Source organism: Oscarella lobularis, chromosome 19, assembly GCF_947507565.1.
Source record: "Oscarella lobularis chromosome 19, ooOscLobu1.1, whole genome shotgun sequence".
NCBI classification, from domain to species: Eukaryota; Metazoa; Porifera; class Homoscleromorpha; order Homosclerophorida; family Oscarellidae; genus Oscarella; species Oscarella lobularis.
This window is the reverse complement of record NC_089193.1, coordinates 1,086,428-1,106,664: the sequence shown is the minus strand read 5'-3', so window position 1 is coordinate 1,106,664 and position 20,237 is coordinate 1,086,428. Positions and strand designations below refer to the sequence as shown.

At 47.5% G+C, this 20,237-nt stretch overlaps 8 protein-coding genes across 9 annotated transcripts; 3 read left to right on the top strand and 5 right to left on the bottom strand.

The window, feature by feature from the left end:
• Positions 1–615: 615 nt before the first annotated feature.
• On the bottom strand, positions 616–2,279 carry LOC136198783 (vacuolar protein sorting-associated protein 26B-like). The gene is made up of 9 exons (XM_065988819.1): positions 2,161–2,279; positions 1,956–2,099; positions 1,825–1,894; positions 1,613–1,769; positions 1,446–1,547; positions 1,329–1,391; positions 1,161–1,267; positions 899–1,110; positions 616–833 (listed from the first exon to the last, which is right to left on the bottom strand). The coding sequence occupies exons 1-9, from the start codon at positions 2,161–2,163 to the stop codon at positions 756–758; spliced, it is 936 nt and encodes a 311-aa protein (XP_065844891.1). The 5' UTR covers positions 2,164–2,279; the 3' UTR covers positions 616–755.
• LOC136198750 (N-acetylglucosamine-6-O-sulfatase-like) lies at positions 2,188–4,710 on the top strand. Its single transcript, XM_065988778.1, has 13 exons — positions 2,188–2,337; positions 2,392–2,465; positions 2,517–2,603; positions 2,658–2,733; positions 2,895–2,939; positions 2,995–3,175; positions 3,224–3,340; positions 3,394–3,570; positions 3,624–3,682; positions 3,734–3,859; positions 3,923–4,041; positions 4,096–4,198; positions 4,249–4,710. The coding sequence occupies exons 1-13, from the start codon at positions 2,239–2,241 to the stop codon at positions 4,513–4,515; spliced, it is 1,530 nt and encodes a 509-aa protein (XP_065844850.1). The 5' UTR covers positions 2,188–2,238; the 3' UTR covers positions 4,516–4,710.
• Positions 4,666–7,151, bottom strand: LOC136198749 (inositol-3-phosphate synthase-like). The gene is made up of 8 exons (XM_065988777.1): positions 6,912–7,151; positions 6,727–6,843; positions 6,611–6,671; positions 6,187–6,509; positions 5,824–6,135; positions 5,478–5,756; positions 5,304–5,382; positions 4,666–5,123 (listed from the first exon to the last, which is right to left on the bottom strand). Exons 1-8 carry the CDS (start codon positions 7,071–7,073, stop codon positions 4,786–4,788), a joined length of 1,671 nt encoding a protein of 556 aa, XP_065844849.1. The 5' UTR covers positions 7,074–7,151; the 3' UTR covers positions 4,666–4,785.
• A 44-nt stretch (positions 7,152–7,195) lies between these two features.
• LOC136198739 (transcription factor RFX4-like) lies at positions 7,196–10,467 on the bottom strand. 2 transcript variants are annotated; one of them, XM_065988763.1, is made up of 17 exons: positions 10,307–10,467; positions 9,987–10,071; positions 9,774–9,897; positions 9,627–9,688; positions 9,391–9,468; positions 9,306–9,333; positions 9,146–9,247; positions 9,002–9,079; positions 8,830–8,943; positions 8,724–8,773; positions 8,567–8,667; positions 8,451–8,509; positions 8,251–8,395; positions 8,096–8,190; positions 7,918–8,038; positions 7,737–7,859; positions 7,196–7,682 (listed from the first exon to the last, which is right to left on the bottom strand). In XM_065988763.1, the coding sequence occupies exons 1-17, from the start codon at positions 10,365–10,367 to the stop codon at positions 7,291–7,293; spliced, it is 1,818 nt and encodes a 605-aa protein (XP_065844835.1). In that variant the 5' UTR covers positions 10,368–10,467; the 3' UTR covers positions 7,196–7,290. The 2 variants fall into 2 exon arrangements, with proteins under 2 accessions (XP_065844835.1, XP_065844833.1); XM_065988761.1 differs by having other exon boundaries at positions 9,146–9,250; positions 10,307–10,466.
• Positions 10,468–10,751: 284 nt separating this feature from the next.
• LOC136198769 (ras association domain-containing protein 4-like) lies at positions 10,752–12,815 on the bottom strand. Its single transcript, XM_065988806.1, has 11 exons — positions 12,753–12,815; positions 12,607–12,701; positions 12,342–12,557; positions 12,022–12,238; positions 11,877–11,965; positions 11,719–11,823; positions 11,605–11,656; positions 11,353–11,417; positions 11,208–11,270; positions 11,046–11,143; positions 10,752–10,981 (listed from the first exon to the last, which is right to left on the bottom strand). The coding sequence occupies exons 1-11, from the start codon at positions 12,790–12,792 to the stop codon at positions 10,921–10,923; spliced, it is 1,101 nt and encodes a 366-aa protein (XP_065844878.1). The 5' UTR covers positions 12,793–12,815; the 3' UTR covers positions 10,752–10,920.
• Positions 12,816–12,947: 132 nt separating this feature from the next.
• On the top strand, positions 12,948–14,123 carry LOC136198777 (RNA exonuclease 4-like). The gene is made up of 8 exons (XM_065988814.1): positions 12,948–13,052; positions 13,105–13,193; positions 13,243–13,290; positions 13,348–13,541; positions 13,590–13,678; positions 13,731–13,805; positions 13,872–13,946; positions 14,008–14,123. The coding sequence occupies exons 1-8, from the start codon at positions 12,972–12,974 to the stop codon at positions 14,089–14,091; spliced, it is 735 nt and encodes a 244-aa protein (XP_065844886.1). The 5' UTR covers positions 12,948–12,971; the 3' UTR covers positions 14,092–14,123.
• Positions 14,124–14,965: 842 nt separating this feature from the next.
• On the top strand, positions 14,966–16,111 carry LOC136198773 (alpha-2,8-sialyltransferase 8B-like). The gene has a single exon (XM_065988810.1). The coding sequence runs from the start codon at positions 15,031–15,033 to the stop codon at positions 15,982–15,984; it is 954 nt and encodes a 317-aa protein (XP_065844882.1). The 5' UTR covers positions 14,966–15,030; the 3' UTR covers positions 15,985–16,111.
• A 3,125-nt stretch (positions 16,112–19,236) lies between these two features.
• On the bottom strand, positions 19,237–20,233 carry LOC136198779 (peptidyl-prolyl cis-trans isomerase B-like). Its single transcript, XM_065988816.1, has 5 exons — positions 20,118–20,233; positions 19,954–20,067; positions 19,812–19,905; positions 19,547–19,731; positions 19,237–19,446 (listed from the first exon to the last, which is right to left on the bottom strand). Exons 1-5 carry the CDS (start codon positions 20,190–20,192, stop codon positions 19,309–19,311), a joined length of 606 nt encoding a protein of 201 aa, XP_065844888.1. The 5' UTR covers positions 20,193–20,233; the 3' UTR covers positions 19,237–19,308.
• Positions 20,234–20,237: the final 4 nt, after the last annotated feature.

The window sequence follows — 20,237 nt, the reverse complement described above, 5'->3', positions numbered from 1 at the left end:
CTCTCCCAGCAGGACAAGATGTCGAAGGCGAGTCGATTCAGCTCGGCAGGAGTCGGTTTTCGACTTCGATCCACGGAAGTCGCAAGAGACGCGCCGCCGCCGACTTTCAAAGTCGATAGAAGTCGACCTATAGAAACTAATTATTTATCTGTAATTAATTTGCAACGTGACGGACACGTGACCTTCTTTTTTTTCCACGTCCCTTACGAGAAATTCCTGACCGGCGACGATTATCGCGTCGAAAAAGGCGTCGACTCGAGACGGATCCTGATAGGGTAGGATGCCGATGAGCAGTCGGGTGATCTTCTCGTCGCGAGGCAAGTCGCTGCGACAGAGCTCGATGTAATCTTCGTCGAGCAAGAGATTGCGCTCTCGTAGAGCCGAAAGTAGAGTTTGACTTAGGCGAAGGCCTTCGGAAAATTGGACGGTGTGCCGGCGAACGACGTCCCACGGATTCTGAAAGTCCATTGGGTGGGTCATCGGGCTAGAGCACGCTAGCCTCGCAGCGACTGTTAAAAATTGTATGTCTCCTATTTAATCTCAGGTAGTACTGTAAGACAGTCTGTAAGACGGTTACGTAGGCATCTACAGTACTGTAAAGGGTACATGATGAAGTCTGAGAGGTATTTCTTGATCATTTGGTTATGTAGCACGTGCAATACAAAAAGAACAATATTCTATCAGCCATGCAGATTTCACACCACAAAAGGACGCGTGCACTCGGGGAGGGAGGGGGGAAACGGGTTCATTTCTCTCTAACTGGTTCCCTTGGCTACCTCAGCTCGTTGCTTTCGAATCGATTTGAGATCTCCCTTTCGCCACAAAGTAATTTCCTTTTCGGTTAATCAATTAATTAATTAATCAATTTAAAAAGTCGTCGCGTTAAAACATGCAATACCTGTTGCTTGAAATATCGCCTTTCCTCTTCGTCGACCAACACCAGATTGAGATAGTAGCGAACGCTGAATTTCTTATTGATGTCGCGCATCGTCGGCGTCAATTCGTAGCCGGATAAAAAGAGACGAATGGGAATCGATTCGCCTTTCACGGGAGCCCCGTCCATGATTTCGTACTTCGCTACCGTATCGTTCTCATTGTATGTATTGGGTCCTAAGTGTTGAAGAGTCAGAGAGAGGGGGGTTTGTATCGACTCTATGTACCTGTTCCAGTGGATTCTCGCTTTATGATCGCCAGTTCCATATGCTTGATCTTGATTCGAACGAGAAGAAAATAAATCTTGCCAACGATCACATCCCTGAGATGATATCTAGAGTAGAGAAGTCGTCCTACTACTACTATTACATTTCACATGTACGTATTACGATTACTTTGACTTATTGTACTCAAACTCTATGTGAAGACAATCCTCAATGCCCACTTCCATTTTGATACTGGTTACGCACACAATTATATATAAACATATATAAAAATTTAATTTTTTTTGCCTGCTATTAATTTCGGGAAAGGCGGCCAGCGAATGGACGGCCAAGTCGAGTTCCTTCACGATGTCCGAAAGCCGTCTCACTATAGTAACCCTCAAAAAATATCTAAGAAATAAATCAATATATAAATAATCCTCCGTCGAGAAAGTAGATCAAAAAAAAATTTCTACCGGAGTCGAACGTTTGCACCCGTGTAACTTTCGTATGGCTTTTCGACGTGAAGAAATTGAAAATCGAAATTTTTCTCCTTGTCCAAAGTTCCCGGCGGAGCCAGGTCTTGGACGAGAGACGAGAATTCGTGATGATTCCCGCGATCGTAAAACAACTCTAAAAATTAAATATTCGAAAAAAATAATTAATTGAATAATTAAAAAAATCGTACCAATTTGTCCCACGAATTCGACTCGAATGCCCTGATGTTCGACTTTCTTTCCTTTCGGGCGAACGAAGATCTAAAAAGTGAAACGAAGTCACGTGAATACTCTCGTACTCGTTCCGTTTCGCGTCGCTCGCCTTTCCAGCGACCGTTTCGCCGTCGTAGAATAGAAAGAGCTTTTCTTTCTTCCCGTCCTCGTTGCGAATTTCCACTTTTTTGCGCTTTTCGTAATCGGACAGCGTTACTTCGACCTCAGCCGAGGCCCCCAGTCCGAAAAAGCTCTGCGGGGAAAGACAGAGGCGATTGGCATAGGATCGACGACTTCTCGCTCGAGTCGAATACCATTCTGTGTCCAAAAGAAGGTCGCTTTTCGGCCGCACGTGAACAGTTAGCGTGCGTGAACGCCTTCTTGTTTTTGTTATGTTGCGATTTGGAGTCGTTTTGGCGATCTGTTTCGGGCTCGGCTCAGCTGCCGATCGTCCGAACATCTTGTTCATATTAGCTGATGATATGGGACAGGTTGTTTGACAGAGCTGCTCATTGAATTTCGGCTCTACTGAGTTCTTTCGACAGTGGGCCGCCGGAACGTACGGGAATCCTGAAATTATGACGCCCAATATTGACATGTTGGCCGAAGAAGGCATAAAGTGCTCCTAAATGCAACAAATTTATTATGAGAAATTGTGACAGAATTTTAGATTTGAAAATGCTTTTTGCAACACGCCCGTATGTTCGGCAAGCAGAACCTCCTATTTTACAGGAAGATTGCCAAGCCAACACGGCGTGTACAAAATAAATAGAAACAATTTAAATACTTTTATAGTCTATATGAATTTCAGGCATGATTGGATTGCAGGAGGAAACGGTTGTGAAGGACATCCAATATCTTACTCAAAAGAAGAAACTGCTTACACCGTACGAACAGTATCAATAATAATTATCTTTAGAAATTCGCTCTGTTTAAGTATCAATAATAATAATAATAATTATGAATTTGTCACAAGAGAAATACACCCTGTTTATACGCTACATCACAGTGGGTTGCTCAGAACATTTTAAATGTACTGGTTTTTCAGGACGTATTATCCCAGGAAGGCTACACTTGCGGCATGAGCGGAAAGGTGACCGACTAGGAGATAAAATTGTACACCAGGCGATTGCGCTATTTTGCTCCAGTACCATCTGGGAGATTCTCCTCACCCACAGCACGGATTTAGTCATTGGTTTGTGCATCAAAGCGGCGGGGGAAACTACAATGATCCGCCGCTCGTTCAAAACGAGACCTGCGTTCACATAAAGGGCTACATCACCGATATCATAACAGATGATGCCATTGGCTTCATCACTAATCATACGAGTTAATAGATGAATTGACTATTGCTTAGGGTTTTATCTCTCTATGTAGAGTCGACTTCTAAAACGCCGTTCTACGCTTCCGTTCACTACACCTCGCCTCATTCTCCCTACACGGGGTCGGACGGAAAAGCCGACACGATGCATCCAAAAGAAATAGTCGATTTATGTATGTAAAACTTATTTTCTCTGATTATATAGTTCGGGCAAGTTTGTTTCTAGATTCCAATTGCACGTTCAGTTTTCTACCTCAAGAACCAATGAGTCCTTACGCTGAATACACGGGCGGCTTGACGAGAAGCTGCTTGGGAAATCGTCAGTGTTTGCTCGGCTATTACGCCGCCGTCACCGCCATGGACAAAAACATAGGCAGGCTCATTGATACTTTAAAAAATTTGGGTACGTCTCTATAGAGTATATTGACAAATAATTTTAAACACGCAGATTCTTAGATATCGAGGATAATACTCTGGTCGTTTTTGCGAGTGACCACGGTTTCAATGCGGGTCATGTAAGAGGGGGGGAAATGCTTCTCGTTTAAAATGCAGTGACTATCTTATAGCATGGTTTGTGGGGCAAAGGCAATGCCGCCTATCCGCTCAACATGTTCGACACGTCACTCAAAATTCCCATGATATTTCGGCACAAGGGTGCGCTGAAACCGCGCGTAGTGCAAAGTCCCGTTCAGGCAATATTAAATTTTTATTAAAAGTCTGTTAATTAATCGGTATCTCGTCGTCGTTTCTTCTAGGTCATCGACGTCGCCCCGACTCTTTTAGACTATGCAGGCAATTTCACTTTTCCGCAATCGATTAACATTGCCGGAAGCAGTTTCAAATCGATTCTCGAAGGGAACTCGGTTCCATTCAAGTAAAAAAACTCGACACATACACATAATATTATCAATTTACGGCATGTTTATAGAAATCTTTTTGGTGAATACGGGCAAACTCGATCCGCTAGAGCGGAACACATGAAATACGTCACCCGAGCGACCGGCCAAATCGAAATCTATAATCTCGACACGGTCAGGAGGTGTTCTCGTTATTTATCTAATTCGGTTATCCCTTCGCCTAGGACCCCAAAGAAGAAACCAATCTCGTGAACGATCCCTCTTATTTCGTTAACGGGACATTTTTGAATCACGCTTTGCGCGAATGGTTCAGTTTCTACGAGGATCCCTATCTCAGCGGCTGGTTTCTGCCCGTAACCGGAACGGGGCAACTGCAGTCGATAGTCTATAACATGACGGGACGTCCGACTGGCGCCCCTTTCAATGCTCTCTACAGAAATCGCGAAGAGACATTGAAAACTAATTCGTTTTCGTGGTGGGACTTTGACTGAGATATTAGTAGGCGTTTGCATGTTCGTGTGTTTGCCTTGTCCTTTCTTGTGTATTGCATTGAGGCACTACACCCGTTCCTTCTAAATGCAAACGTGCATGCCTACCTTTGAAGCTTCGTCACTTCGCATGACGATAAAAGGATGAGACAGTTTTAAGCCAATTCGCCTACGCATAAATATTCCAACAAAATAACATAAAGGAACAACAAAAAAAAGGCGCAAATAATAGACAATGTACCCGCGCGTACGTGGATCGCCATACGAACCCCGTCACGATTCCTTGGCTTGAATCATTCGATCCAAGGGACGAAACTTCGCCGTATCACCGCTCGCCGAAACGCTCTGCTTTTCGCCGCCGCCAACCCTTTCTTTATTAACCCTTTTCGCACTGAGAGCCGACAGCTGCTGGGGCGAAGCGAGCTTGTGCTCCAGGAGCATGTGATTTTGGGGCTCGAGACCGAGACAGGCGCGAAAGACGTTCTCGATGCACGCCCGTTGACGAAAGAGAGCGTTCACAATCGGCGTTCCTCTCGGAACCATGGGCGCTTTCAGGAGATAACTCAGGAGCGATAGAACCGAATTGAAATGCGCGTAATCGACATCGCCCTCTAGATCGCGCATAGAAAAGAGAAGCACTCGTTTAGACTTGTTTCTCTCTCGACGTTTTTACCTCGGCCAAACGTTTATACTGTACTTGATTGGCTATGTTTTTATAAAAAATGGGATACTCTTTTATTTTGCCCTATGCGGCGAGCGTTTACAACGGGGGAGGGGACGCTTGGCCCTACCTTTTCGGAGCGAAATTCTCTCGCACATTTCGGCGAGAATAGCGAGATCGAGAATGATGGGAGAAGCCAAGAGAGAATCCTAATAGAAGAAACAGAAGCAAAATATAAGAACAACCTAGGAGCCTCTATATAGGAACAGAGTGAAGAAGTCGTCTATAATAAAGATCACTGTACCTCGCATGTATTGTGCACGGCAATCGTATTGAGACCACCCATGAATATCTCCGACGTGTACTCGTCCATCGCTCGTTTGCTATCGGCGACGAAGGGAACGTATTTGATGACGACGCAATGGTCCGGCTTCTCGCCGGACTCGTACAGAATCCTATTCGATTCGACCATGTCGTCGACGACATTACTCTTGGATATCTCCTTCGAACGAAACTGCTCCGGAGCGGAGAGATTCTTTCCGTCGTTGTTGCCAAGGTGATTATAGCTGACAATCGCCCGAGGCTTAATTAATTAAAAATCCAATTATTTAAAAAATCGACGCGATTAATTAATTAATTAATAACCTCACCTTGATTCCGGCGCTGACGAGAAAATCGACGAGCACGGATTTCAATTTCGTTTGACCCGATTTGAAATCGTCGCCGCCGACGTAGACGTTCGCCTTCTCGGCCAAATCGACGACGCCCGGCACGAGGGAGTTCTGCGGCGAGCCGTTGATGTACGTGCAGCCCTCGCGAATGCTCGCGACGGCGAACAGAGTCGAAGGCGATATCTCGTCTTCGTTGCGATCGATCGAGGCGAGTAGGTCGTCGGCCGAGAGATTGAGACCGGCGCGTACGTCGCAGAATCGTTCCGTATTGGCCGTCCACAGAACAATCACCTAGAAATCAAATAATGAAATTATTCATCGTTATATATTATGGAATCTTGCCTTGTCTAGTTTTTGTTTATTTTTGAAGTCTCGTATATCGGCTCTCAGTTGCTCGACCATCTCCCTTTTCGTGCCGGTGAGCACGTTGTCGGCTCGATCGGCCTGATTGGCGGCAATGAAATCCGGGCAATAGATCGACGGACGCGGTCGCAGCTTCTCCATGTGAGGCTTGAGTTGAACTTGGAGATTGTAGTCGAGCACGCGAGCGCGTTCCATCGCTCGAGCCAAGTCGCACGAATTGATATCCCAGCCGTCGATCACGATATCGTTCGGATGGACCATGGGAAGAAGATCGCCCAAGGCGACATATTGCTCGACACCACCTAGAAATAAATAATTAAATTAAAATAATTAATTAATATCTGAAGTTTCTAAAGAGCACTTGAATCGATAAAATAAATAAATTAATATCTAAGAGCAGTACTTGAATCGGTTCCGAGACAAACTGTCGACGATTGAGTTATCGAACCGATGTAGTTGGATTTCTACACAGGTGACCTTTCACCCTTCCCCTTCCGCCACGCCCCCAAACGATCGTACCACTTCTCCGTCTTTCGTGCGCCAGCGCATTCCGAATCGATTCGCGATGAGCGATCCGGTGAGAGTCGAACCGTTATTGCCTCCCCAGCCGACGAGCATGAGCCCGAGACGCGGCACCTGCGAGCGAAAGCGTCTCGAGAAGGGAGAGGGGGAGGAGCGACGCGTTCTCGCGATTTTTCGAGCACCTCGAGACTCGTTTTGAATTCGAACGTCGTCGCCTGCGGCGTGGCGGTGAACGACGCGTCCGAATTCGCTTCGACGAGCGTCGTGCGATAGGTGTAGGTCGAATGGATCGCCTCGTTCGTGTACGAGACGTTCGGACTCGCTACTTTGACTTTGAGAGGCATTGCGCACTGCTGGGAACTCGATGAGCCAATGATGTGCTCACCCGGCTCGATCAGTTTTTTGACCGCATCCGAGTCCTGCGTGCATGTGACTCGCGTCGTCACGCGACGCGCAAACTACGTAATCGAATTTATAGATACACGTGTTTCAAATAAAAAATTGATTTCAAGAAATAAGCAAATATAAATATCGAATCAATTAAAATTTTAGTCTTCTCGCTTAGGCTAGAACCGAAAATAGGTCGCGATCTTGCCTCGAGTACGACATGAGACATTGGTCGACGGGGACAACACCCATTGTGCCTGCTGGTCCACTCATGCCACTGGCATAGTCCTGAAAGCCCCCCGTAAGTCCACCTGGGTAGGCGGAGTGTTGATATGGATAGGCGGAGACGGGCGCCGTCTGAACGGCGGAGCTCTCGCTGTAGCCGCCCATGACGTAGCTTTGCTGATTGCTTTGGTATAACGGCTGTCGCGGCTGCACCAAGGACATCTGGTCACTGGGGGCAAAGGGTAGAGACAGACTGCCGCTGTTGCTGTACGGTTGAATTTGCTGCAGAGGCTGAAGCGTCGAATCGCTTACCGATACAAACATCGGCTGTTGCCGAGCGACTAGTCAAAAAAATTATTAGTTATTAAAAATAACGAAGAAGAGTAAAGGATCACTTTGATTCTTCTTGTATTTGGCCAACGCTCCCAAAGCCGAGTCGTGGCTTTTTTGATCGCCAAGCGACTCCAGAAGATAGGTGACGTATTCGAGCAAGGTCAGATAAAGAAGATGAAAAGAGCCTGTCAAGAGATAAAGAGTCAAAGGAACGTCATTTCATCGTCTCTCTCTCGACTATACCAAAACTTGGCGCGCTGTGAAGCGTCAGCTCCTTGACGACCAGTTCGCCAAAGTAAACCCATCGCTTCATAAAACGTTTCGACTCGTCGGAGAAGGAAGTGCCTGACGACTCGCCGGCTTTCTGCACGACCACCACGGACTCTTTCATGTATTCTCAACTTAATTAATTATTTCTTACCTCCACCACTTTCTCCTGGACTAAGCTGTCCAACCACTCGAAATAAATTTCCAGCGTTGCCTGTTTGATAAACAATTGCTCAAATTCACAACCAACTACAAAAAAACAAAAAATCCTTATTGAATGTGTCGCCCTATTCTGATTTCATTAAATACCTGCGTCAATAAATTCAGCCGTGCCTTTCGGATTGTCGATGATGGAAAACGTCATTTGAGTTCGAACGCTGGGAAAGTCGATTCCTCGCCAATCGACGAGCATGTGACTAACCATATCGGAGCTTCTGAGAACCCCCTTGGCAGCCTATTCAAGAAACGGAGTGAGAAAATATAACAAAAAAATATAACCTAGTAGTTGCCTGGGCGAAGTGTATCAAAGACGTTTGCCGTTTCAGAGATTGGCAAAAGGACTCGGCGACTAGAGAAGGAAGGCAAAAACGTTACGCCTACTGTATGCTACTATTAACTTATATACGTTTTAGCTTCTGTTGCCTTAAATTCTCTGGAATGCCTCTCATGGCAACAGAAAGCCAACTGATCCATTCTTCCGTTATAAGTTTGATTTCTTGACTCAAGCTATAAGTAATCCCCAAGTACACTTAGAGGTGCTCTGTCTAATTAAGTATACATACGTATCCGGTAGGGGTTGCAAAGTGGCTGGTATGAGAACACTCGTCAGCGTCTAACGTCAGTCAACTTTGCATAAAAGATGAGACGAAAGATTTGCGGTTTGCTCGCCTTATTGAGCGCCACGTCGCACACGGCTATCAGATCGACGACGGCGTCGCAACTCAGAACGGACATCATGTGAGACGGCATTGCTTGCCAAAAGTGCAACAGAAAGTCGTGAATCTATATAGATATATAAGTTATAGTCTGGCTTTTGAAAAAAAAAGACTTTGGTTCCTACCTCGGCAAAATTGGCTCTCACGATCGTATCGACGATTCGCTGGCAGTGCGTTCGATACATCATAAGAAAGGTTTCCACCTGACAATCGCTTTCGTTCGAGAGGGAGGGAGGGAGGGTTTCGCATATGCATGCACACGGTCCTACCTTCGACAGGCTCACGCCTTCGGGGAAGTTAAACTCGTTGACTGATGGAAAATCGGGAAGCAACGTTCCACTACAGGACGTCGTCGAATACAAAGAGTTTCCCTGCTAAAAAGGGAAATATTCACTATATAGAGGAAACTAAGACGGTGGTCCTTCTTGCCTCTTGCTTAGCAGCTCCCTTAGAAAATCTTAATGAAATGAGTATGATATTTGTGCATATCGAACAAGGTTGATACTAAATATACCTCGTAAGTCCTTTTTTCGTGTAAACGGAACTGAAGTACGGTGACGTCTTCTTGATGCCAATGCCGTAGTAATGATACCTAGTTTCGACGCAACCTGACTTCTAATCGTCCTCCTAATGGGGTTTAGTCGGCGAGGGCCAGGAATAGGACAATAGGGCGGCGATGGGGAAATCAAATTTCGCTTGGTCACCGATACGGGTTCGCTCCCCTAATCGCGCGTGGTAATGATCACTTACTTTGATTGGCCCCTCGTGCCGAGACGACGCGTCGTCAAGTTAGGGAACTTCTGACGAATCACCTACACGATGAGCTCGGGTTTAGTAATAGACTCCTCGCGGAGGCGGATCCGTCACGAGCGCGACGGCATTTTTTTTTCCACTCACTTTGCCGAAGCTCGCCGCGCTGACCGGCGTGAGATTCTGGCGTTTGAAAAAGTCGAGATAGTGGGTGTAGAGGACGCTTCGCGGTAGGCAAACTCCTTCCGTCTCCTCGTAATTCTCCTCAAGCCTTTTCGAGTCGGAGAAGGAAATTGGGAGAGGAAATATAGTGGGTTCGATCCGCCCTAGCTCCCCCCCCCCCTTTCAGTGTGTGCGTACCATTTGAGAGTCAGCTTGGCGTTGCGAGACTTGATTCCGCGCTGGAGAGCCGTCTTCGACTGATGACGCGAAGACGGAATCACAACTGCAAAGCGAGTAGGTTAGCAACGGAACGAACTCGAACTTACTCCAAACGACGACAAAGTAAACATTATGGATAATAGACACGAACCGCAAGTCCCACGAGAAAGAAAGAAACTCAAATGCATGGTACTGTACGATGACGAATGGGGGGGGGGGGGGCCGGGGACTCGCGATCGCGAACTCGAGTTTCCATGGAGGTTCGAAGCAAACACGGACACGAACAAACCCCGTCTCACTTTTATCCTTGATCGAGTCGTCTTTCGCTGGATCGTACTCGTCGTCGCTTGCCGTCTGCATTTCCGTCGTCGTCGTTGTCAACGTTCGTTCACTCCCTCGAAACACGGAAACGGCAACTGACGCTCTCCCGCCCGATCCGCGATTCTTCAAAGTAGGGATCCCTCCCCCCGCCCGACACACGAACATCAAATTGCGATCCGCCTCTCGTCGAGTAATCGGATTAGGCGCGAGTACGCGTCCCCGCTTCCGACGGTCGCTCTCGCGCCGACAAGCGAGCGGCATTCGCTCAAGCGAATTTGGTCTTATTAGGCGCGTTCCAATGCGGTTAGATCGTCGACCCATACCGACGCGAGGGTGGTGACCGTGGTCGCGCGTACGCAAGAGAGAAGCGCTTTCAGCGCGGATCGATGTATAAGGGAACCAGGGCGAGTCCGGATGGATGAATAAGGAGAGCGGGCGGATTTTTATTTTTCGAATATTCATCAACAGCTGGCGCGGTCTTCAGCGCGGCGTATCGTTAATAAATAAATAGGAAAAAGAAAAAGCGAGGGAATATTTGAAACGTCCAAAAAAAAACACAGAGAGAGAGAAAACAGATGACGTGGACCTCTGTTTAGGATTCGGCCAATACGTGGACTATCGCTTTTTGTAGGACTTTCTTTTTCAATTTGTAGCTGCGTTGGAGATTTTTTTGTTGGGGTGGGGCCTGGGAACGGGGGGGCGGAGAAAAGGTCTTACCGTTCTCGTATTTTGTTCGCTTCTCGGTCTTCTTCTTCTTGATATTTGGCCAATATGCCTTCCAATACAGGAATGGCGAGATTGATGTACTGAGCGACCTTGAGACGTTTAGTTTTTAGTTTCTTGTTCAAAGACAGGCAAATTAGTATTTTCAATTCTCACTTCTGGCGTGACGTCGACTCTTCCCTCGTCCAAATCGTCCATAATAAAAATCTTCGCCACGTCCTAGTAAAAGAGAGAGAGAGAGAGAAGGCGAAAATGAAAAAAAAAACGAGGATCGTCACACAGACAAAAAAAAAGAACTCACTTCACTTGGACCCAATTTCAGACGAACTTGCAAAGGAAAACTATCCGGCGAAAGACGTTCGACGCCTAAAGTCGATAATAAAGAGCCAATCCCATGTATGGATTCATTACATCCCCTTGGAACCCAGCGCTACTAGTGTCTACATCCGTCTAAGTCTATGGGAAGTCTACGCATGGGCTTAGACAACGACACCGCGATTGTAAACTCAAACTCCTCTTAAACCTACTAGTAGTAGTCTCATAACTCGCTCACCTCCGTGATCGTGTGCAACGTAGAGAGCGAAGTGAGCCGTGCCGTCTGCTATCTACACCGACAAACGTACAAATGAGAAAAAGATAGACGTCCCCATCCCCCAAGACGACTAACGGAAAACTTTTCGAGTAGCATATCGATGACTTCGGTCGTCGTGTAGGTGCTCGACACTCGCAGATTGGCGTAGGTGCCATAGGGCGGTACAAACGATTCCTCCTTCTGTTTATTATTTAATTCAAAATAAAGAATTCTTTTAGCGAGACGTCTTGTACCCGTTTTCCGGGTGGCCTCAAAGCGGCCGCGTTGCTGACCTTTCGCGGTCGCCGACCGCCGAACTGACGTCGCAACGAATGCGCATTACCTACGTAAGCAAACCACGAATATAATTAATAATTAAAAATAATCGTATTTCTAAACCGGGTTCGTCCGCTATTTCGCTTATCATCGGATGCATTTGCTTCCTCAGAATGTTCCTCGTGTGCTTCGACTCGACTTTGGGCGACGATCCCGGCGATTTCGCGGCGCGAAACGACATGCGACGATTCGACGACTCGGACGACTTGCGCAGGCGAATCGGCTTCTTGAGACCCCAGAACACGTGCAAAACGCCTTCGAATATCAACTTTCCCTTGATCTAGACGAGGAAATAAAAATAGGTACATGATGTCGCCACTTAACTATGTTAACACTCTCTACTTATATATACATTACATGCACTCTCTCTTCTTTTCTTTTACCTCGCGACTCGTTAATTCTTCGAGTTTTCCTTGAAGGTATAAATTGTATTGGCGAATTTTCGACGCCAAATCGGCCGAATCGGACGTCGCCTTCGTCGGCGAGTCGGTAGCAACGGAGGTTGTAAGGGCGTGTTCGGTCACGCCCCCGCGTCCGTATCCCACCGGACCGAAAAGAGCGCTGTAGCACGGAACGTCGCAGTAGGGCTTGCCCTTGTGCTGCGACGCGATCGGTTAGAGTCGTTTCGACGCTCTCGCGTCGGCCTACCTCCGCGTGGCGGCCCGGGTGAAGTCGTTTGCCGCATTCGACGCAGCGAAGGCACGCGGGATGCCAGTCGTAGCCGATCGACGAGATTCGTTCGGCTAGAAATGCTTGTCAGTACTTCTTTGTGCAATTACGCGCCGTTGGGGTACCGAAATAGACGGCCTTTCCGCATTTTGGGCAGTTCGGCATAGTTTCGTATACGGGAGCTCAAATAGAGCGACACGTCATAAAACGGTGAATGAAAAAAAGAAAATGTCGAGCGTTAACGAGTTTTAATTCAAAAAAGTTACATGCATTTAATTAATTGGTATAAAAACAACGTTTAGAGACTTATCTCTGTCTACTCTAATCCGGGCATTTCTTGCAAAATGGCGGACAAAGTTCTTCCACCTCGTCCGAAAGATCCAAAAGACTATTCTTCGAATTGGAAGCGACTAGCGTCCGAACAGGTCCCGCAAAGCCGTTTAGCGTACGACAAGCGCTTCAAAGTCGACGCATTAGGAGATCGCCGACTTCCTCAAACAAAAACGCAGAGATAGAAAGCGAAAGAGACCTCGAGAAGACTCTACCGCGCCGCCGACGACTCCAAAGTAAGATAACGCTGACCGATCGAACGACAAAGAACTCATCCGCTCGCAGAAGAACGATCGACGATCGGAGATCTCTCGTACGGGGTCCCTACAAAGGGTACTATCCCTGCTAAAAGTGTTAGTCGCAACGCTAACGTGCGCATAAATAAACTAGAAAAACCGATTCGGTTGCGATTGATTGCGAGATGGTGGGGATCGGGCATAGCGGTAAGGAAAGCGCTCTCGCTCGGGTTTCCATAGTCAATTCCCATGGCAACGTCCTCTACGACACATTCGTCGCCCAAAAGGAAAAGGTGACGGATTACAGGACGTTCGTTAGCGGCGTACGAGCCAAAGACGTTCGACACGGTAAATTCAATTAATTAATTAATTAAATTAAAATTATTGTTTTTCTAGCTCCGAAATTTGATACGGTTCAACGAGAAGTCGCTGATTTGTTAATGGGTCGCGTTGTCGTTGGGCACGATTTAAGAAATGATTTCACGGTGAGTTTCTTATACTCTAATGTGCCTGCTCTTTGACTCTTTCTTCTACTAGGCACTAATGCTGAGTCATCCTAAATCGAAAATTCGCGATACTGCATTTTATAAGCCGTTTCAAGCGCTTAATAAGGTAATGGCTGTTGCTAGTGATAATTAATGGTACTCTTCTCTTGTCTACATCATGGTTGCCTCGCAGGGAAACAAGCCTTCTCTGAGACGACTTGCCGAGGAATTTCTAGGGATAACCATACAGCGTTTTGAGCACAGTTCGGTAAGAAAATGAGAGCTAGTGGATTGATTAATTTTAATTAGAGAGATTGTAATAACTATAGGTTCAGGATGCTCAAGCTGCCATGGCCGTGTATCAGTTGAATAAAACCGAGTGGGAACGCAATAGGAAGGGTGGATTGACATAGAAATGTTTTATTCGTTAAGGCGCATTCACAGTAACGACGCTAGGCCTTGCGTTGCGTCGAGCGTTGCGTTTGCGTTTTAATTACATTTCAAGCACGTGACTAAAATGATGCGTTTTTATTTGTTGAACGCAAGGCCTTGACGCTAGGATCGCTCGCGTTGCGATCGCCAGCGTCATGACGCTGGACGACGCTGGCTGACGCTGGGCGAAAAATTACGTCACAGCGTTAGTGTGCGTTTTTACTGTGAATGACGAACGCTCAACGCTCGACGCAACGCAAGGCCTAGCGTCGTTACTGTGAATACGCCTTTAGGCTAATTTTTGAGAAAACGAAGCCAGAAATAGACGCGTGCATTATACCGTTAGAAAGAGGGGTAAATTCTCTGCAAAACAAGCTATAGCACGCAGCGATTAGTGCAAAAGCGAATGCGCAGCAGGTGTCGAAGTATTTAGAAGGCGCTTGTCTCTAAGTAACATGTTGACTAAAGTTGCTTTTTTTCTCTCTAAATCGGCAGTATAGCCGTTTAGCAAATGTTGGAAAAGCAATCTTAGCGACACAAAGGTGCTTAAAGCACTTTAGACAAAGACCTTAGTCCTAGTTGCTCTGTTCCCCTGTGTACCCTATTGGGGCCTCATTTTTGGGCGAGATATTTTACGCCAGCAACGCTGTTTAGAGACTAATTAGAAGTGCTCGAAAGGGCTGGGAGGGATCGAAAACGTGCGATACATTTTTTGATTGGATGTGGGATGCACTGTACAGACATACACTTCCGGCCCAAATATCAAGTTTGAGAGAGCCTCCCTCAGTCGTTATACGGGCTCCACCCGTACAACGGTGGGGTGGGGGGGGGGGGGGGGGCAGTTGTCCTGCCCTCCCCGCGGGTCTCGGCTCATTATTAGACTTCCCAGATTTTGGTTGTTTCTTTCCCCGAACAGAACGATGGCGCTCAGACGCTTCCGAAAGGCATGCATCGGGCTCGTCGCAACAGGCGGCATTCTATCGATCATGGTGTTATACACGGTTTACTGGCCTTTGTTCATCGCCCGCTATCGCGACTGTTCAGCGACGAGACTTCGGCCGACGACGAACTCGCGCGCGTCTAGCGTCGCACTGGAGACTCTAATAGGCTGCGCGAGCGACTATCCTAGTCTCGATTGCTCGTCCGGACGAACGCGATCGACCGACTTTTCCTCGACTCGTCGCATTCTGGGCGCGATTCGAAAACACGATCGATGCGCCGTCGTCGGATCGTCGAGTCTCCTTCTCAATCACACGTACGGACGAGAAATCGACTCGAGTTCTCTCGTGTTTCGAATGAACTGGGCCCCCTTTCTCGGGTACGAGTCGCACGTGGGACGTCGACCCGGAGACGTCACCGTGCTCGGCCCCAGCGCGAGCGATTGCCCGGACAAAAGCCTGCTGCCGACAAATCCCCGACTCGATGCGCTTATCGTTTTGGACTACAGGAGAGAGCGTCCTCGCACTCTTCGGGCGATGAAGGAGTGCAATAGGAAATACGGGATAAAGTTTCATCACATGTCGGGAAACGTGATCGATGCCGCAGTGATGGCGCTCAGGTACTACTCGTGGATTCGACTCGGTCAACTGCCTCGTCCGTTGAGAGACACTCCGACGGCTGGCTTACAAACCGTTTTCTTGGCTTTGACAATGTGCAATGAAGTGCACTTATACGGGTTCGGATCGAAAGGCACCGATTCGTGGCATTATTACGATAAGTCGAAGACATCCTATGTATTGCGCGCGGGAACGCACAAAATCAATTTGGAATACGATATGTTACGCGACATGGGAGAGGAAAAGTTCTGCTATAACGCATTATTGCGTTACATTGACGTGAAGAATTTGGGTCGAGTATCTTTTCATTGCTGCTAGTTTTTCTCTCGACTCAACACAGACTAGATAATGATGGCCTTTTGTGAGCCATCATGTGATCCCCGAACACCCTCAGCAGGCTATCTAATTCTTTTCACTCTAATTTTAGAAAAGCCTATGTGCATCACACTGCCTAACCGCGTTAGTTGGCATGCCTTATTTTCCGCACAAACCTACAATTAATTTGACCTCTTATGTGACCCAGAGCTACACCTCCCTACCGCAACCTCTGCCCCTTCGGTCACGATCGAGGCCCATTATCAGCTCGCAGTTGGGTTTGCGTGCTGCGAGCTTAATTTGCTCGCAGCACGACAAACCCAACGTGCTCCTTTACTGCATTCCCTTGATAAAGCTATTTGTTACGTGCCCGTTATGTTTATTAATCCTTGGTGGCAACCATAGATATAACAGTACTGTTATATCTATGCTGCAAACTATTGAACATAATCCGGGGTTACTATCTACTGTGACGTCACGTTTTCGGTAGCATTTTCTTCAAAATACGGGAGATTATGACATCACAATGAATGTGATGTCATAAAGGCACCTTTGTGTGTGATTGGCCTAAGAGCGATTGTGACGTGAGCGTTACCGACAGACAGACAGACAGATATGACCACCACACTTTCAGATTTTGGCCGATCACGTTTGAGAGCCCCTCCCACCAGGGCGCGCGCCCACTCGCGCGCCCTGGTGTTCCTAGCCTCGATACTCCAGACCCTAAGGGGGGTGTGGTTGCCAACCACACCCCCTTAACGCGCGAGGGTCTGGAGTATCGAGTTCCAGGGGGGGTTGTGCGCTACCGCGCGCTAGAGACACACCTCTTTTGGAAAGTCGTTTCTTTCTGCTCTAGCAGCAGCAAAAAATACAAACACCAATTCGAGGAGTTGCTTTTGAAGGTAGATTGCTGTGTGTGGGGTTTTGGTGACGGCCACTGGCTTTCTGCGCGACTTACCACCCTCTCCCTTTTTCCGCGTCTACTGCCTAAACCGTGCTTGTTCCGCTCTCGCTTTTTTGCCAAATGTCTTTCTACTGCCTGTCTAAAAGTGCTCGATTTTTGAGGCGCAGTCCTACTCGTCTTCTAGTAGGCTTTCTTCAATGGCGACGGATTTTAGGCACCAGAACTAAGGCTGAAGCCGACTCTAAAAGTGCTTTGTGCAAAGATCCTAGTAGCTTCGGTCTTCTTCGCCACTTCAGGACTTCGGACGGCAACAAAAGCGTCGTCGGGCGCTGGAGAATCGAGTCCTCACGTGCAGCTTCCGGCTACTAGATGAGCTACATCTGCTCTCCTCCACACGGACCACAGCTGCTTAATTGTACAAGGAGGGGTCAAGGCAAGGTAATCCCGCGTTTGTAAGCCCGCTGTTGATGCACTTCAGCGAGGTACAGACCCAATCTGAGCTAAATGGCTCCATAACTGCAAACAGCCTAACTAAGAAGAGCGCCTCAAAAATTGGCAGGCTTCTACAACCTATCAGACGTCGATTTGAGCAATAAAACCTAGTACACGCTTGGAAGTCTACACCGGTTTCGCGTCGCAAAATAGGCGGTTCACTTCTCCTAAACTATACGTTCGGTTGACAAAAATACCCCTTGAGACATCATTTCGTAATGTAACTAACAGCGTGATGTAGCGAAATCGACGAACTTCTAATGAAAAACGTCGATTTCGAGGAATAGCCTTGTCTCTAGCGCGCGGTAGCGCACAACCCCCCCTGCTGGTGTTCGGGGAACTAGACTAGATAATGATGGCCTTTTGTGAGCCATCATGTGATCCCCGAACACCCTCAGCACGATCTCTAATTCTTTATACTCTAATTTTAGAAAAGCCTATGTTCATCACACTGCCTAACCACGTTATAGTTGGCATGCCTTATTTTCCGCACAAACCTACAATTTATTTGACCTCTTATGTGGCCCAGAGCTGCACCTCCCTACCGCAACCTCTGCCCCTTCGGTCACGATCGAGGCCCATTATCAGCTCGCAGTTGGGTTTGCGTGCTGCAAGCTTCGCTCGCAGCACGACAAACCCAAAGTGCTCCTTAACTGCATTTCCTTGATAAAGCTATTTGTTACGTGCCCGTTATGTTTATTTATCCTTTGTGGCAACCATAGATATAACAGTACTGTTATACTGTATCTATGCTGCAAACTATTGAACATAATCCGGGGTTACTATCTACTGTGACGTCACCTTTTTCGGTAGCATGTTCATTATACGGGAGAGTATGACATCACAATGAATGTGATGTCATAAAGGCACCTGTGTGTGTGATTGGTTTAAGAGCGATTGTGACGTGAGCGTTACCGACAGACAGACAGACAGACAGACAGAAACACACTTTGAGATTTTGCCCGATCACGTTTGAGAGCCCGTCCCACCAGGGCGCGCGCGGGCTTCGCCCGCGCACGCCCTGGTGTTCGGGGAATAATGATGGCCTTTTGTGAGCCATCATGTGATCCCCAAACCCTCAGCACGGTATCTATTTCTTATTACTCTAATTTTAGGAAAGCTGATGTGCATAATGTGCATCACACTGCCTAACCATGGCATGCATCATTTTCCGCAAAACCCTACAATTAGCCAATTTGACCTCTCATGCGACACAGAGCTACCCCTTCCTAGCCCTAACTTCTGCCCCTTCGGGTGTTCGTGTCACGAGGCCCATTATCAGCTCGCAGTTGGGTTTGCGTGCTGCGAGCGAAGCTCGCAGCACGACAAACCCAACGTGTTCCTTTACTGCGTTCCCTTGATAAACGTTACTAAGTAAGCTCATTGTTATGTGCCCGTTATGTTCAATAGTATTTATTCTTGGCGGCAAATCAGCATATTGTTATATCTATGCTGCAAACTATTGAACATAATCCGGGGTTACTATCTACTGTGACGTCACCTTTTTTGGTAGCATTTCGTTCATTATACGGGAGAGTATGACATCACAATGAATGTGATGTCATAAAGGCACCTGTGTGTGTGATTGGCCTAAGAGCGATTGTGACGTGAGCGTTACCGACAGACAGACAGACACACACTTTGAGATTTTGCCCGATCACGTTTGAGAGCCCCTCCCACCAGGGCGCGCGCGGGCTTGGCCCGCGCGCCCTGGTGTTCGGGAAATTAATTGGTTGCTTTTTCCTCTAAACACTACATCGTACCTGTTGCCATGAGACACATAGCCACGTCTTTCCTCGCATTCACATGAAGAGAACCTGTCAGAGTCTACTCGAATGAACGCTACGGCGCTGATGAAGTTTAAGCTTTAAGTCACCGACTCAGCAGATGCTATCTCTTGCAGGCAATCCCCATTCTCCCACAAGCAATAACTAGGACTCGGGCGACGGTTCGAAAGGCACGCGAAAGGGACCGACGAGCGGAAGTAGACCACTTCGCGCAATCGTGCAGTCTTTCAGAGGTCGATCTCCGGCGTCCGTCTTCGTTCTTTCGATTATTCTCACAACGCTCTAAACGTAGGTAATTCAATTAAATCCAATCGACTTAATATAATTCAATTAAATAAATGAATCTAATTACAAATCGTATTTAATTATTATCTATACTCACCATTCCTTCGAGCACTTTTCCGAATACCGTGTGCGTTCCGTCCAGCCAGGGCGTTCGCACCGAATTTATATAGAATTGCGATCCGTTCGTATCGGGCCCGGCGTTGGCCATGCTAACCCAGCCGGCGCCGACGTGATCGACCTTGAAGTTTTCGTCGGGAAACTTCGGTCCGTAAATGCTTTTTCCTATACGAGGACGAAAGAAAGAAAAAGGGGAAGAACGTGCCCCGCCCCCGCAGCCCGTTTTCTTCTCGTATTTTTTTTACCTCCTGCGCCGTCGCCGCTTGTGAAGTCGCCGCCTTGTATCATAAAATCCTTTATGACGCGATGGAACGTGCTGCCCGCGTATCCGTAGCCTTTCTACGGACGATTTGCCAACGTTTTTCGATTTCGTCTAGCGTCTTTTACCTCTCCGGACGCCAGAAGAACGAAATTTCGCACTGTTCTAGGTGCTGTCTTTCCGAATACGCCGATTACGATCCGGCCTGCTTCTTCTCCGCCGATCTCCATGTCCAGATAAACCTGCAACGAGGGTCTCGATGGCAGAACATGACGGCTTGGCTAAGTCCAACCTTTGCCGTGACTAGAGGACCGCGCACGGCAAGGGAACCGCAAACGAGCGAGAACAATGCAGCGAGAAGAAGCATTGTTTCTGGCTCGCGTGAGTCGTGACGTAGGAACGTCTCCCGGCT